This window comes from Budorcas taxicolor, chromosome 3, assembly GCF_023091745.1.
Source record: "Budorcas taxicolor isolate Tak-1 chromosome 3, Takin1.1, whole genome shotgun sequence".
Lineage (NCBI taxonomy): Eukaryota > Metazoa > Chordata > Mammalia > Artiodactyla > Bovidae > Budorcas > Budorcas taxicolor.
The window spans coordinates 75,058,925-75,076,718 of NC_068912.1; the positions used below are offsets into that span (position 1 = coordinate 75,058,925).

The window sequence follows — 17,794 nt, forward strand, 5'->3', positions numbered from 1 at the left end:
TGCTGTTGACCTTGTTGTTCTTGCTCTGTTGCTAAGTCATGTTCGACTCTTTGTGACCCCATGGACCTGGGCATCTAGGTAAATCTGTCTGAAGTGAGGGAGGGACAAGTGAAAGAGGGCCCAGTCTTTTCTGCCAGAGCATGACAGAAAGCTGACTCGGGCTTGGTGGCTGAACTAAAGGAAGAAGATACAGGTGCATCGAGTGGAGGGGACAGGAAAACTGGCAGGAGGAGAACTGGAAAGGGATGTCCTGATGGGGATCAAGCTAGGCAGCAGGAAATCCAAGGTGATCAAGTCCTTTGTAATGGCTTCAGTTTTCTGCCTCACAGAGGAAACAGCAGGGAATAAAACTTAGCTAGATGAACTCTGGTGTGAAATCTGGGTCCGTTTCCAATAAATCAGGCTTCAAGATGTTCAGACCCACCATCCAGGTTCTGATTCAAGGCTAGGGAAACCCCTTGTATAAATTTAGCTTTAATACTGCTTTAAAGCATCAGCTTTTCGTTTTCATGCTTTGTAAGTTCAAAGTACATGCTTTGTAACTATATAAATAATAGTCATATAGTTGGAAACACAAAGAACTGATTTCCCAGAAGGAAATAAGCAAGTTGATAAATTAGATCATTGAGTCAAACAGTAGGACTCTACCTGTAATTCTAGTCACCAGAAATGTTTTGGCTCTAAGCCAGAACTTTGGTGAATCTCAAGGGGCCTATTTAAAAGACCACAGCTAGAGACTTCCTGGGAATGGGTTCAAATTACCAAAAGGATTCTGAAAGATCAGAAAGCAAACTATTTTAGAAAGTTTATTAAAGATTAAATGAGTTAACATATGTCAACTGCTTAGGGACAAGGCCTGCCACACTATAAACAATCAATAAATGTTAGCTACTACTATTAATATTACTTCACTAGTACTTTTTTGAATTTCAGAAATACAATTTTCATTAAGTAACAAGAATAGTAAGAAGAACAAAAGGGCAAAATGTCAGAGGAAGGAACTATTTTAGTTAATTTTAGCAATTTTTAACTTTTATTTTGTTTTGGTTTTTTCCTTAGCAATTTTTTAGATGAGAATTGTGAAGATCAATGAAATTGCATGAAATATCCACGCTCACACAGCTAGTGTCTAGATGGGAATTTATGTCATGACTCTCTATCTTGACACAATTCATTTCACTGGGTGTTGTGAGGTTGAAACAAATGTTTTTAGGTTCATTAAGTGTCACAGACTCATTCAGTGAATTCACTTTTTAAGATTAATTGAGCTATTTCTTGATATGGAACATTACGGTAGGCATGATGCCAGGAGAGGCAAGAACAGAGGGGTTTGAATGGAAGGAAAAGATAAAAATCTTAGTTGTAGAGAACTTTCTTCTTCCACTGTTAGAAGAGCTAAAAAAAATTGTATTTGTTAAAGTGATTATGGCTATCTGGCTTACATCTTGGATGGTTCAGACAGGGAATCAGACAGTTATGTTACTACATGTATGTGGGACTTTCCCAATCCACATGAAGTTTCTTTCGAAGAATCACAGTATTCCAGTTAGAAAAGTCTTGTGGCTGCTTCATGTGTGTGATTAGAAGAAGAGCTGAGGAAATAAAGGAGGATACTATTCCATTTAATGCTTTGAAATGTAAATGCATATAATCTACATTTATGCATTTGATATTTTGAATATATATAATATAAATACAAAAGACAATTTGAAGAACAAATCCTATTAATAAATTAATGAAGCTTTAAAATATGTTGTCAAATTTGGCTACATATACGTTTTATATAAATACACAATATCATGGCTTATAATAAAATATGTCCAATTTTGAGGAAATTGCAACTTAACTGCATGGTTTATTAAGTAAAAATGAAGTTAAAAAGAAAACAATTTACAAAAGAAAAGATACTCAAAAAATTTTATGCTTCAAGAGTACATAATTCATTGATTTCTGACTTTAACTGATTTGAAGCATAAAGGATTATGTTACTATAGCAACATTATTTCCAGAAGGTATCCTTCCTTATTTTAATTCCAGTTAACATCTGTGCCACAAAATGTTTTTAAATTGCTCCTTTGCATGACTTAGACATGAAAAGATGGAGGGTTAATGAACATAATATTTGCAATTCTAACAAAAAGTAGAGCTTTCCAATTACAGCTTATCAATTTACTGTAAAACATACTCAGTTTCTGGATTTCATCCTCTTGTTCCTTTCTGAATTTATCTTTGATTTCCTTCTGGTAAATGTTTTGTTAAGTGGCTAAATTATGGCTGTTTATGCCATAGACATTTTCCAGAGGGTGTTGTAATTCTCCAAGAATTTCACTGTATTCTTATTATTCAAAGCTTTATATTTAAAAATGAGTTTCTGAGAAGGTTTGGCCACAAAATTGGTGGGATTATCCAATAAGAAGGACAGCATGACTCTTAGAATCCAAAGGAGAAATGGGATTAGAGATTTGTTATATGATTTCAAATTGATTTAAACTCCCCTTCAAGGAACAAACATTTAAAATGCCAGTACACATATATCTTATACATTAGATATACATTGCTGCTGTTCTTAGTCACTCAGTCGTGTCTGACTCTTTGTGACCCCATGGACTGTAGCCTGCCAGGCACCTCTGTCCAGGGGGATTCTCCAGGCAAGAATACTGGAGTGGGTTGCCATGTCTTCCTCCAGGGTATCTTCCCAACCCAGAGATCAAACCCAAGTCTCCCACAGTGCAGGCGGATTCTTTAAATTAATATAGTGTACTTTGAATGTGTATAACTCTTAGGATGAAAGAAAATGAAAATATACGGCAATCTTATTTGAGTCATTGGACTTCATGTTGTCTAAACCTGAGAGCGAGACGTTAAGAGAGAAAACAGTGGGTATCTTAGGTAATTACAATTATGTTTCACATTACCTGGAATTATTTCCCATTGCAGAATTTTAATCTCATTAAATAAAAGATATATTTAGGGCTGAGTATACTGTATAATCAATACTACATTGACTGTGTGCCAAGTCATTTGAAACATTTTCCTTTCTATCAAAAATCTGAACTGCAGACCTTTAATTCTTAGACAGTTCCAATGAAAATGTTATACTGCACTTTTTAAATGTGAGAAAGTTTGATGTCTCAGTGGCTTTTATTATAGTATTTAAAAATCTTGATAGACTAAAACATAAATAAAAATTTCTCTTCTGTCTTAAACTTACTCATGTACTGCAGCTTGCATGTTTCATGAGTTCAGGCTCAAAAAAAGGCAAGGCAAAATAGAAAACACTAAACTGAAGACTTTGTCTATTATTTGTATAGAAATTCTGGCATGAAACTTATAATACATAGTAATCCTGAAGATATGTACTTATTTATCTGCTTTGATTTTAGAATGCCTGTTTTCTTCTTATCAAATATGTTGAATGAATATTTCTAATGAATTCCCTTGGAATTCTAATGAATTCCCTATGTTGTTTGAAAGCAGTTTCCCAATAACCTACACTTTATGTCTTTTACCTTACCACAAAAGGAACTGCAAAATCAGTCTCTTAGTTTCAGGCAATATTTGTAGCCAGGTTGGTTTCTGATTTTGTAGAGAGCTTGCTGTTAAAAGAAGACATATTGGGAATGGATTTTATTACATATTTGAAGTCAGCTTTTCCCTGTCTCTCTTCCTCCACTATCTGTTCTAGGTAATTTCGGACGTGTCTACTTCCTGGGCAGAAACTTAGTTACAAATCCCTATTACATTGCTTACATTGCTTGGCACAATATTTTGTACATCATCGACATTGAATGCATATTTTACAAACCAATAAGTAGAAAATGTGATGAACAGGTTGCTATCAGTAAAATTTGCTTCAGTAGAATCAGCATGGTATAATGGAAGAAGCTCAAATAAATGATATAGCCTCTGTCAACAATAGATACCTTGCAGGGTGGTTGTGTGCTATAAATGACATACTATGGGTACCCAGTTAATGCTACTTTTACTTTATTCAAATTATGGAAGTTAGAGCCAGCTTAATGAACTTAAGTTGTCTTCATTGTTTTTTGTGTTTTACTTAGTACAGTTTTTTTTGATTTGCAAAAAGTATTTACTCAACCTCTAATTAGTTATCTGTGCTGAACTATATAGATTATGAACAAAGCAAATGGATAAAGATATGCAGTGAAATTCTGGCATATAAAACCATCCACACTTAAAAAACTATTTTTGGTTGTCTTCTAACCAAACAGTATTATAAAAAATGTTTCAAATGTATTTTATCACTCTCTGAAGATTAAGCATTACATAATACTGAACCCACTCACCACCTACACCCCTGCCCACCTTTCCCCAGTCCTCTCTGATGGTTTGATTTTCACCCGCCAAAAGAGATCAACTATAGAAAATGTTAACACATTTAGCCTTGTTGGGAAATGCTTTAGTGAAATTTTCAAATACTTTATTTCTTTCAGGGTCCTATACTTCATGCAGATGGTGACTGCAGCCATGAAATTAAAAGATGCTTACTCCTTGGAAGAAAAATTATGACCAACCTAGACAGCATATTAAAGAGCAGAGACATTACTTTGCCAATAAAGGTGTGTCTAGTCAAAGCTATGGTTTTTCCAGTAGTCATGTATGGATGTGAGAGTTGGACTATAAAGAAAGACGAGCACTGAAGAATTGATACCTTTGAACTGTGGTGTTGGAGAAGACTCTTGAGAGTCCCTTAGACTGCAAAGAGATCCAACCAGTTAATCTTAAAGGAAATCAGTCCTGAATATTCATTGGAAGAACTGATGCTAAAGCTGAAACTCCAATCCTTTGGCCATCTGATGCAAAGAACTGATTCATTGGAAAAGACCCTGATGCTGGGAAAGATTGAAGGTGAGAGGAGAAGGGGATGACAGAGGATAAGATGGTTGGATAGCATCATTGATTTAATGGATATGAGTTTGAGTAAATTCTGGGAGTTAGTGATGGACAGGGAGGCCTGGGGTGCTGCAGTCCATGTGGTTGCAAAGAGTTGGACACGACTGAGTGACTGAACTGACTGACTGACTTTCATTTTAACCATAACAAAGATGTCTCCTCTTTACTTTTTGTGGCCTTTTTTTGGGAAGAAATTGTAAAGAATTCAGAGAAATAAACATACTCTAACCCATTCTTAGTGACTCATGATAATAATTATGAATGTGAACACTTTGGAATAAAGCCAATTAGTTGCTTCCCGAAGTATATTTTGTGGAAATAGCTAATTGATGTTGCTGGTCAAAACGGTTATATGGTTAAGTATGTTGAGAAATGTAAGATTTTTCAGGTTCTTAATATGCTTAGAACATTGTGAAATTCTGAAACAAAGGATAGACTCTGAAGTGGCTCTGAAACTTATTTGAGTAAGGAACTCTTTAAAAAAAAAAACATTTTAAAAGATTCCATTGGGAAAGAGTATTCTAAATTGAATAGTACTTTTTGAATTTTCTTTCTTTTATTATTATTATTATTTTAAATTTTTATTTTTACTTTATTTTACTTTACAATACTGTATTGGTTTTGCCATACATTGACATGAATCCACCACGGGTGTACATGACTTCTTGCTTCCTACAATGTGCCTGGATCCAAAGGCTTTCCCCTTGATGGTCTGGAAAACTAGACCAAAGACTCCAAGTAAGAAATAAGTCTCTCTTATGAGTTAAAGTCATGAGATTCAGTGTGTGGAATTTGTGACAATAATATGGCGTCTCAAAAGAACTTTGTTTGAGGTTGTTGAATAAGTAAACTTTGAGTAAGATAATACTATTAGCAGCTAACTACAGCTACTGGTCATTAAAAGAGGTATCAAACTTCCCCTCAGACAAGGAACGTTTGATTCAGTGATTGTATATAGATATAGCACTGTATATCTGCATACAGCTGACCCAGGCATTCATGGACATTTATTCCATTTAGACTTTTGGGAAATCTAAACTTTCTTTTTCCATTCTGAACCATGAAAGCTGTAACTCATCATCCTATCCTAACCCCCAGTCCCACACCAAGCCATGTCTATGTTTGAATTCTCCAACTCAGTGAGAAACTATAAAGTTAGAGGGTTTTCTTTCTTTGTGCTTGGGATCTCTTTCCTCTCTCATTGTACTCCACACTCACCCATCCGTCATAAGGCCCTCACCTCTGCTCCTGAAGACAGATGCCCGTCTAGCCCATGGGTATTCTTTCCCTGGAGAAGGAAATGGCAACCCACTCCAGTATTCTTGCCTGGAGAATTCCATAGACAGAGGAGCCTGGTGGGCTACAGTCCACAGGGTTGCAAAGAGCTGGACATGACTGAGAGACTAACATTTTCACTCTCACTTTTATTCTTCCTTCTACTCATCCTCTTTTCTCCTGTCTATTAAATCTGGAATAACTCCTGCTTCATCAAGATATCATATGCTGTGACCCAATAGCTTACCAATGACTAGTGAAACTTGACAGATATATTTGTTGAGAGTGGTTTTTCAACTTGTCTGTATGAATTGTAGGGACAAGGTGTTTCAAGATTAGAAAAAAAGGGATATATCTGGTTTGTTTGAATTATCATCTCTTTGATTATTCTATACTGGTATCTCTGAGAGATAGCCATAGACCAGGAGTATACATTGAATTATAAAGTTCAAAGCTATTAAAATTTTGGAAAAGTAGAACTGGATATCATAAACTAATTATAAATCATTTAATTTCTCTGCTCCTGATGAAGTTAGGCTCTTGTCCTGGGAAAGTGAGAGGGCAAGTGAATGAAGAGGATAGAATTGACTACTGTGATAGACCAGGATACAATATACTTACAAGTGGCCTACAACTGTGAGTCATGTTATCAAAGTACAATACTTTTTTTTTTTTGCAGTCTATTCATCTTTTGAACAGAGTAACTATAATTAGTGGATTTTCTATATTTAAATATATTGTAAATTGTAAAATGTATAATTAGGTTGACTTTTTTAACTGGAAAGAATATTAGAAAAAAGAAACTATGATTTTAAACCAACAAAACTGCCACTTCAAAAATGGTCAAATATTGGCAAGTTCACATGGTTCAACTGAATAACATTTTTTATGGTCCATGCGCTTTCCCTTTTTCTCTCTCACTCTTTTATGATTTGACTTTACATAAGATGAAGCTGTGAGGGGTCAGGTCCCCTGGCAGAGTGCTCTTTCCTCATGCTACACTATCTTAAAGCAAAATGACTTACTAAACTTTAGTCAATAATTTGAATAAGCTCATGAGTTACAGTATCTATTCTAGGAAAATGAATAGTAAATGACAGAATAATCATGTGAATATGTTTTAATTAGCATCATTTCTTAATGCACACATTTTCATGTAACTCAAATAACACACTCATAATACAACAGCAGAATAAGAAGAGAGTTGTGGGTAAAAAGAGTTACAGAAGAAGAAAGAGAGAGCTCTTAAATAAATTCTGGGCTTGGGGGAGGTTTGGGAAAGGTACATCTCTTGCCATTTTATATATCTTTTTCTACTTGCTACTGATTTAGATCAAGCCCCAAACTGCCTTCACATTAAAGAGGAGCTCATTCATTGATTTTATTTTTTTACCTTGATTTTCCAGGTTGTATGCTTTCATTAAGATTTATAAATAAATTTGCTCCAGTGAGGATATATTCTAATGATCTTGAAGCGACAGATTACTCAATGTTATAAGTTCATTTTTATCCCAGTGTTCTTTAAACTAAGAGCTACTGTATCATTAAGAGATAAAAATATAATTTTCTCTCTTAACATCTGATGTTGGCAATGATTCCAGTTTAGAATTAGTCATTTTTATTTCCTTCAGAAAATATAACTGGCCATTCGTACTTTTTAACTAGTATGAATGAAACTGTAAATACAGCAATTTGTTTGATGAAGGTCTATGTATATTTTTCTTTTACTGAAAATGGACTTTGATTTTATTGTACTAGATACAAATGAGTTCTACAGAAAAAATAAAAGTTACATCCTTGAGACTCCTCTGTGGAGAGAATAGACAACCCAGGGGCAGCTCTTCTGACTTTGATTCCACTTTTAATTCTTTTTTACTTCTCGTGTTAAGAATTAATTTCTCTGTGCACTTTGCTGTTGCTGCATACTTCTCAGGATTAGAAACACAGTTTACTAAATCCTCATTTCCCCACATATAACCGTTCTAGAATTTCACAGCCAGGAACATATTCTCAACCTGCAACTAGATATCCTCTTAATTCTGTAGGATATCTACATCTGTATCTCTCTATCTATAGACTATTTTAATATCCATTTAAGTATATTTCTTTTCTCAGTTTGGAGAGAAAAATCTTTTGCCCTCCTTTGTCATAGATGAAGGCAAAGTCTCCAAACTTGTTTCATGCCACGGGATACTTCTCTACCCAGCCTGGCATTCTAATAGGTCAGGGATCTGAGATGAGCTGGCTTCATTTTTACAGACTCTGACATTTGAAATAATTTGTTCAAAATTCAGTAGAGGAAAAGAACTAGCGATTTCCTTTGTTAAATAGCACCATGTACTAAATGTTAGGTAGTTACATTGTGAGTTTATTCATAGCTGTTTTCCATGGAAATTGATAAAATTATTGAACAGGTGAATTTTTAAGTTAGGGGACCTCAGCTATCATATAAACCACAGTTCATTTTACATATGATGAATGTGAGTTCTATAGAAATGATATAAAATGCTTAACATCAAAGGGCTAGCTATGCAATTAAAAAATAGAGAACTTTGATAATTAAATAATAAAGAAAATATTTAGCTTTTATGTGTCTCTTTTGTTTCAATGTCTTAACTCAAAAGACCATCTACCGATTTGGTCTTTTTTTTTTTTGCATAATATAACACAGCTTTATATATAAAATGTACATGTTGTATAATCACACAATATAGATACCAAGAGATGAACAGGTGGATACAAAAGTGTTCATATAATTCACTCTTATGTAATCAACTTCTACCACTCAACAACATATCACTAACCTCTCTGTATACATAAATAAAAATCTGGTTTGAATGATGGCTCTTAAAAATCTATACAGTGCTTCATTAAAGAAATGCCTTGTCATAAGCTGCTTAACCTTTTTCATATTAACTGGATAGTAAGGCTGCTTTCTGTTTGCTATTTTTATAACAGCACTCTGATAGCCATCCCTGTACAAGCACATTTGAAAAGTGGTTGGTTTGGTCTTCTGTCAATGTGAAATTGACATGGGCCTTTTGGGTGGTATTTCTACTGTGACATTGCCAAAGGCTGGAGTAATTCAGTCTTTTCAGATAATTATCATTATTGAAAACTTAGGTTTTCATGATCTTGCTAGTTAGTTTAAAATATTTGTGAGAATACGATTCCAAGACAATTTATCTATATAGAGTTTTTACTTTTCTGCAATTCTTTGACAGAGTTCAGTAAATAGAGGGTAGAGTATCACTGCTGAGTTGAGTGGGGTAACTATTTGAGCAGGGAAAGTAGAGAGAAATAACCATAAATACTATTAAAACAGTAACTAGATTATTGTTAAGGAAGTAAATATGAACCAGTCCCTTCTCCCTCATCTAAAGTTATATCAGTACCGTATTTGGGTGCTTCATCCTTCTTACTTACACTTGATAACTATGCACGGATTCTTGTATAAATCAATTCTTCTTACATTCCCAAAGTAACACCATTCCTTTAAACAAATATGCAGAACAACTTCCAAGTGCGAGGTACTGAGAATATAGGACTCTACCAGGCTGAATTGGTTTCTGATCAGTCTCTCAACCCCAAAACAGTAAAGGCAAATAAGAAATGTAACAAAAACTTGTTTTCAATCATTTAACTCAAGTCACTTATTTGTTTCAATATTAGCCTTGGAAAGCATTGTTTTGTGTCTGTCTTACCTGAAGGATTTTATCACCAGGCTGTAGCAGGTTGGAGGCTGGTCCATCAGGTTGAACCCTAGTAACAAAGATACCCTATAAGTCAGAAGTAACAGAGGTTAGGATTCTATTTTCAAGACCTAGACCTACTTAAAAACTTTTTTCATTTACATAGAAAACAGTGAAAACATTAAAAACAGTTTACACATATAAGGTTCAAAGATTATTATGCTATTTTAAGCAACACACCTCTAAGTCATTTAAGGAAAATGACATTTTTATTTGCATAAAAAGCTCATACTGTTTTTAAAGTGCACTTATGATTTATAAGTTAAATTCATGGCATATTCTTAATATCTTCCTTAAATAATTTCGTATATGGTACTAAATCATCTTTTGTGTAACTTCTGAAGTTGTCTAAAGCTGTTCCTCATTGAAAATGTCTCCTGTTTGACAGGTTGTAAATTCAATATACACTTTAAAAACCTACTAGAATTACATATAATACTGGTTTATTTTAATGAATATTTCTTCATATGTTACTGAGAATTTTAAAGTAAAATGAACAAATTAAACATAAGAAAATTCCAACATAAATATTAAATACAAAGTGTGCAGCTACATAGTTACAAAATTCCTAAATTGATTTAGTTTAAAAAAAAGTCAAATTACCAGTGATAAGAGAGCAGACTGTATGACTTCAAAACCTTTATACCATGAAATTTTTGCACCTTGTTTTATGTCTCTGGATATGTTCCAGTGTCTCTGGGTTTATGAGCTACAGGAACTTGAATAAAATTTATCCCCTGCTGTTGTGTGAAAATTGTATAAATCTTAATTATGTTAAATTGGTTCATAGTGCTTTTCAAGCGTACTGTGTCCTTCTGCTCTTCTGTCTATTCACTGTATTAATTTTTGAGAGTTTGATATTGAAACTCCAACTAAAAATATTAATTTACTTTAAAAGTTATTGTAATATATAGTAGAACTATATGTAACTTTGCTCTGTATTTTCCAAGTTTTTTGTAGATATTTTATCATATACTCATAATTTAAAAAATTAAAAAATTTAGACAGACTTTATCCAGTCAAGGGAAAAAATCATTTTATTTATTATTTACACAAAGCAAACATTTATTGCATTTTACCATATGCGAGGCCCTGATCGCATGGACCACAGCCTTGTCTAACTCAATGAAACTATGAGCCATGATGTGTAGGGCCACCTAAAATGGACGGATCATGGTGGAGAGTTCTGACAAAAACATGGTCCACTGGAAAAGGGAATGGCAAACCACTTCAGTATTCTTGCCTTGAGAACCACATGAACAGTATGAAAAGGCAAAATGATACGACACTGAAAGATGAACTCCCTAGGTCGGTAGGTGCCCAATATACTATCTGGAGACCTAACTCCAGAAAGACTGAAGAGGTGGAGCCAAAGCAAAAACAACACCCAGTTTTGGATGTGACTGGTGATGAAAGAAAAGTCCAATGTTGTAAAGAGCAATATTTCATAGGAACTTGGAATGTTAGGTCCATGAATCAGGTAAATTGGAAGTGGTCAAACTGGAGATAGCCAAGACTGAACATGGACATTTTAGGAATCAGTGAACTAAAACGGACTGGAATGGGTGAATTTAATTCAGATGACCATTATATCTACTACTGTGGGCACGAATTCCTTAGAAGAAATGGAGTAGCCATCATAGCCAACAAAAAAGTCTGAAATGCAGTACTTAGATACAATCTCAAAAATGACAGAATGATCTCTGTTCATTTCCAAGGGAAACCATTCGATATTATGGTAATCCAAGTCTATGCCCCAACCAGGAATGCTGAAGAAACTGACATTGAATGGCTCTATGAAGACTACAAGACCTTCTAGAACTAACACCCAAACAGATATCTTTTTCATTTTAGGGGACTGGAATGCAAAAGTAGGAAGTCAAGAAACACCTCGGGTAACTGGCAAATTTGGCCTTGGAGTACAGAATGAAGCAAGGCAAAGGCTAATAGAGTTCTCCCAAGAGAATGCACTGGTCATAGCAAACACCCTTTTCCAACAACACAAGAGAAGACTCCACACGGACATCACCAGATGGTCGACACTGAAATCAGACTGATTATATTCTTTACAGCCAAAGATGGAGAAGCTCTATACAGTCAGCCAAAAAAAAAAGTCCCGGAGCTGACTGTGGCTCATATCATGAACTCCTTATTGCAAAATTCAGATACAAATTGAAGAAAGTATGGAAAACCACTAGACCATTCAGGTATGACATAAATAAAATCCCTTATGTTTATACAGTGGAAGTGACAAATAGATTCAAGGGATTAGATCTTATAGACAAAGTGCCTGAAGAACTATGGACAGAAGTTCATGACATTGTACAGGAGGCAATGATCAAGACCATCCCCAAGAAAAAGATATGCGAAAAGGTGAAATGGTGTCTGGGGAGGCCTTACAAATAGCTGAGAAAAGTAAAGACACAAAAGGCAAAGGAGGAAAGGAAAGATATACCCATTTGAATGCACAGATCCAAAGAATAGCAAGGAGAGATAAGAAAGCCTTCCTCAGTGATCAATGCAAAGAAATAGAGGAAAACAATAGAATGGGAAAGACTAGAGATCTCTTCAAGAAAATTAGAGATACCAAGGGAATGTTTCATGCAAAGATGGGCACAATAAAGGACAGAAATGGTATGGACCTAACAGAAGCAGAAGATATTAAGAAGAGGTGGCAAGAATACACAGAAGAACTATACAAAAAAGATCTTCATGACCCAGATAACCAAGATGGTGTGATCACTCACCTAGAGTCAGACATCCTGGAATGTGAAGCAAGTGGGCTTTAGGAAGTATCACTATGAACAAAGCTAGTGAAGGTGATGGAATTCCAGTTGAGCTATTTCAAATCTTAAAAGATGATGCTGTGAAAGTGCTGCACTCAATATACCAGCAAATCTGGAAAACTCAGCAGTGGCTACAGGACTGGAAAAGGTCAGTTTTCATTCCAGTCCCAAAGAAAGGCAATGCCAAAGAATGCTCAAACTACCACACAAGTGCATTCATCTCACACGTTAGTAAAGTAATGCTCAAAATTGTCCAAGCCAGGCTTCAACAGTATGTGAACTATGAACTTCCAGATGTTCAAGCTGGATTTAGAAAAGACAAAGGAACCAGAGATCAAATTGCCAACATCCTTTGGATCACTGAAAAAGAATGAAAGTTCCAGAAAAACACATACTTTTGCTTTATTGACTATGCCAAAGCCTTTGAATGTGTGGTTCACAACAAACTGTGGAAAATTCTTACAGAGATGGGAATGCCAGACCTCCTGTCCTGCCTCCTGAGAAATCTGTATACATGTCAAGAAGCAACAGATAGAACTGGACATGGAACAACAGACTGGTTCCAAATCAGGAAAGGAGTACATGAAGGGTGCATATTGTCACCCTGCTTATTTAACTTATATGCTGAGTAGATCGTGAGAAATGCCGGGCTGGATGAAGTACAAGCTGGAATCAAGATTTCTGGGAGAAATATCAATAACCTCAGACATGCAGATGACACCATCCTTATGGCAGAAAGCAAAGAACTAAGGAGCCTCTTGATGAAAGTGAAAGAGGAGAGTGAAAAAGTTGGATTAAAACTCAACGTTCAGAAAACTAAGATCATGCATCTGGTCCCATCACTAAATAGCAAATAGATGGGGAAACAATGGAAACAGTGAGAGACTTTATTCTGGGGGACTCCAAAATCACTGCAGATGGTGACTACTGCTGCTGCTGCTGCTAAGTCGCTTCAGTCGTGTCCGACTCTGCGTGACCCCAGAGACGGAAGTCCACCAGGCTCCCCCATCCCTGGGATTCTCCAGGCAAGGACACTGGAGTGGGTTGCCATTTCTTTCTCCAATGCATGAAAGTAAAAAGTGAAAGTGAAGTCGCTCAGTCGTGTCTGACTCTTCGCGACCCCATGGACTGCAGCCCACCAGGCTCCTCTGTCCATGGGATTGCAGCCATTAAATTAAAAGATGCCTGTTCCTTGGAAGAAAAGCTATGACCAACCTAGACATATTAAAAAGCAGACACATTACTTTGCCAATAAAGATCCATCTAGTCAAAGCTATGGTTTTTCCAGTAGTCATATGTGGATGTGAGAGTTGGACCATAAAGAAAGCTGAGCACTGAAAAATTGATGCTTTTGAACTATGGTGTTGGAGAAGACTCTTGAGAATCTCTTGGACTGCAAGGATATCCAACCAGTCCATCCTAAAGGAGATCAGTCCTGAATATTCATTGGAAGGACTGATGCTGAAGTTGATACTCCATATTTTGGCCCCCTATGCAAAGAACTGACTCTCTGGAAAAGATCCTGATGCTGGAAAAGATTGAAGGCTGGAGGAGAAGGGGACGATAGAATAAGAGACGGTTGGATGGAATCACTGACTCGATGGACATGAGTTTGAGTAAGCTCTGGGAGTTGGTGATGGGCAGGGAGCCTGGGGTGCTGCAGTCCATCAGGTCTCTAAAAGTTGGGCAAGACTGAGTGAATGAACTGAACTGCACTGAGGCCTGATTGCTGGTATTATAAAGGTACACTGAATAGAATTTTTGGCCTCAATGAGCGCACTATACAGTAGAAGAAAAGTTAAGAAAACCAGTGAGTATAAAGCAGTGTGACAAGTGTTACGACAGAGGGATAATAAATTATTTAAAAAGCTGAATTCAGCTTATCCTTAGTTTGTCAGGGTTTCTAATTATGATAGAAATATAATAGATTTAAACATTTAAAATATTGAATCCATATTAAACTTAAAGTTTGGAGCTTTCACAAAGAGGAGCTATCTGGCAACTGATCACAAATGAAAATTAAAGGGTCCACACAGATAAGGAGAGGAAAGATATTCCACATAGAAGGGATGGCATATACAAAAGTGCATGCTTTTTATTTATTTATTTATTTTTTGCATGCCTTTTATATTAAGCAGGCTGCAAGTAGTTCTATTATGACTGCGTTGGTTGTGGAAGGGTTCAGGTTGGTTGGGTTGGGAATATGAGAAAAGAACCCATCAACTCCCCAAATTAAGTAGGTGCCAGATCAAGACGGGCCTTTAATGGACATCCTTATCAGTTTGGGGAGCTACTGAAGTATTTGAAGTATGATGATAAAATTTTAATTAATATCCTAAGAATAGCATCTGTCCTAAGAATGGACAAACAAAACGTGTATATTCAGTGGAATATTATTCGACAGTGGAAAGAAATGAAGTGTTGACATCAAGGAACTTGAAAACAATGCTAAGTGAAATAAGCCATTCACAAAGACCACATATTGTATGATTCCATTTATGTGAAATGTCAAGAAGAGGCAAATGCATAGAAATAGAAAGCAGATTAGTGTTTGCTGGAGGCTGGGAAGCAGGGGGCTGAGGAGTGACTGTTAATGTGTACAGATTTTATTTAAGGTAATAAAAGGATTCTGAAACTAGATAGTGGTGATGATTGCACAACTCTGTGACTATACTTATAAATCACTTGACTGTACATTTCAAAAGGGTGAATTTTATGTTATATGAATTGTATATCAATATTGCTCTTATTTTTAAATTATTAAAAATAATTTGTATTAAAATAAGTATTAATAGAAGATAATATTATAATGCCTTTGCCTGTTATTCAGAAAATTATCTCTCTTGCTAATCTGTAGACTTAATGACTCACTTAAACCCATAACTTTGTGTGTATGTAAGTGGTTTAACAAGCAGAGCCAATTAAAATATTTCCATGTATTTTACTTTAGCAATTCAGGTCTTTATGAGACATTAAGGATTTTGAATGATTTTTATCTTCCGATTTTAACTTATTTTCTTTTCCATTCAAAATGAAACTCTAGATAGGCATTACATTTTTAGAAAAGTACAAAACTTTAACCAGTAATTTGACTTCTAGAACTTAGGTTAAGGAAATAACTGGATAAGTATGCAGCAAGGATTTACCAATATGTTCATTATATTATTTGTAATAATAAAAATTAGAAACCACACCGAAATATCTAACAACAGGAGATAGATTAAATAAATTATGGTAAATCTATATAATAGAATGATATGTGGTCATTAAAAATGAAGTCCTTAGGTGAGGACTTCATTAGATACAGAAGTATACTGGTGCTTAGCAAAAACAAGCAAGTTATAAAACATTATGTGTGGGCATAACACTATTTTCAATGAAACATGTTTAAATGTATATTTTTGTGGAAAAGTGTCTGGAAGGATATACTCCTAAACTTAGCAGTGGCTGTACTGGGTAATGAGACATTGTATATATGTGTAAATATGTGTGTGTATACATATACATACATATTATATATATATATAGATGTTATATTACCTAGCACAACCACTGTTTATGTTTAGGGGTATACCCTTACATATATATATATATATATATATATATGTATATATATATATGCTGCTGCTGCTGCTGCTGCTAAGTCACTTCAGTCGTGTCCCACTCTGTGTGACCCCATAGACGGCAGCCCAACAGGCTCCCCTGTCCCGGGGATTCTCCAGGCAAGAACACTGGAGTGGGTTGCCATTTCCTTCTCCAATGCATGAAAGTGAAAAGTGAAAGTGAAGTCGCTCAGTCGTGTCCGACTGTTCGAGACCCCATGGATTGCAGCCTACCAGGCTCCCCCGTCCATGGAATTTTCCAGGCAAGAGTTCTGGACTGGGGTATATATATCTTTCTTTTTATTTTTGCTTATCTGCACTTTCTAATTTTCTTATTTTTCTACAATAATTAGACACTACTTTTAAGAAAAATAAGGTATTACTATTTTAAGAAAATAGTAATAAAAACTTTAAAAACTTTATGTTGTCACAAATCAGTGCCATGTCCAAACAGCTAGTTGTTTTGGTCAGTTCAGTTGTACAAATGCTCAGTTCACAATGAAAAAGAAAACAGGTTGTTTGAAAGGGACAGCTAAATAAAACATAACGACTAATCCACTAGACCAGTGAATGGCATTGGTTGTGAAAACAAATATAATTCTTACAGTCCTTTTCATACTGAGCACATAATTCATTCTCCATCAATCCAGGAAACTGTATGAGTACTCAGTTCCCTTGGTGGTCCCCTCTTTTTGCTGTTGAGGTCACTGTACAACAGCCAGAATGACATTATTGCCTAAAATAAGGCACTGCATCTCTGGATGCTGAAGGTGAAGCTGCTTTTACTATTATATTTTGTCCCAGCAGTCGAAGTCTTTGCTCCCTAGTTAATTTTGATTGCCTTTTTCCAGCTCATTGTACAGGAACGGTTTTAATAATGTTTGTGTGAATCCAGATTGTAGGAGTGAAATTGTGACCATCATATCTGCAATGCTGGGAGGAACAGCAACACCCCACAACCGGACTGCCAGAAGAATCCAAATGTCATGTCTGTGGCAAGTTTAATTTCATTCATCACAAAGCTCTGCATAACTCAGCCACTGTTCTGAAGACTTGCTTTGAAGCTTACTTTTATGGTGGCCTGAGTCTTCCTAAGTATTTATTGCTGTTTTCTAAAGCTCTAATAGTTCTTTTCAATCAATAATTTTTTTTTACCAACTATGAAATTGCTACTGTCATTGATATAGTTTCCTTTTTTCTGTATATACATATATCCTGGTGGCTCAGAGGTTAAAGCTTCTGCCTGCAATGTGGGAGACCTGGGTTTGATCCCTGGTTCAGAAAGATTCCCTGGAGAAGGAAATGGCAACCCACTCCAGTATCCTTGCCTGGAGAATCCCATGGGTGGAGGAGCCGAGTGGGCTACAGTCCACGGGGTCGCAAAGAGTCGGACACGACTGAGCGACTTCACTTTCACTTTATCAGCCTGCATATTGCCTCATTAGTCAAAACAGATAGCAATGAG

General features: G+C 35.7%; 1 protein-coding gene across 1 annotated transcript in view; it reads right to left on the reverse strand.

The window, feature by feature from the left end:
• The window catches only part of LRRC7 (leucine rich repeat containing 7), a 492,466-nt gene that overhangs the window by 2,852 nt on the left and 471,820 nt on the right, over positions 1 to 17,794 (reverse strand). Inside the window, exon 25 of the mRNA XM_052637059.1 lies at positions 9,894 to 9,968. Within this exon, the coding sequence (XP_052493019.1) occupies positions 9,894 to 9,968 (75 nt within the window). The remainder of the gene's footprint in view (positions 1 to 9,893; positions 9,969 to 17,794) is intronic.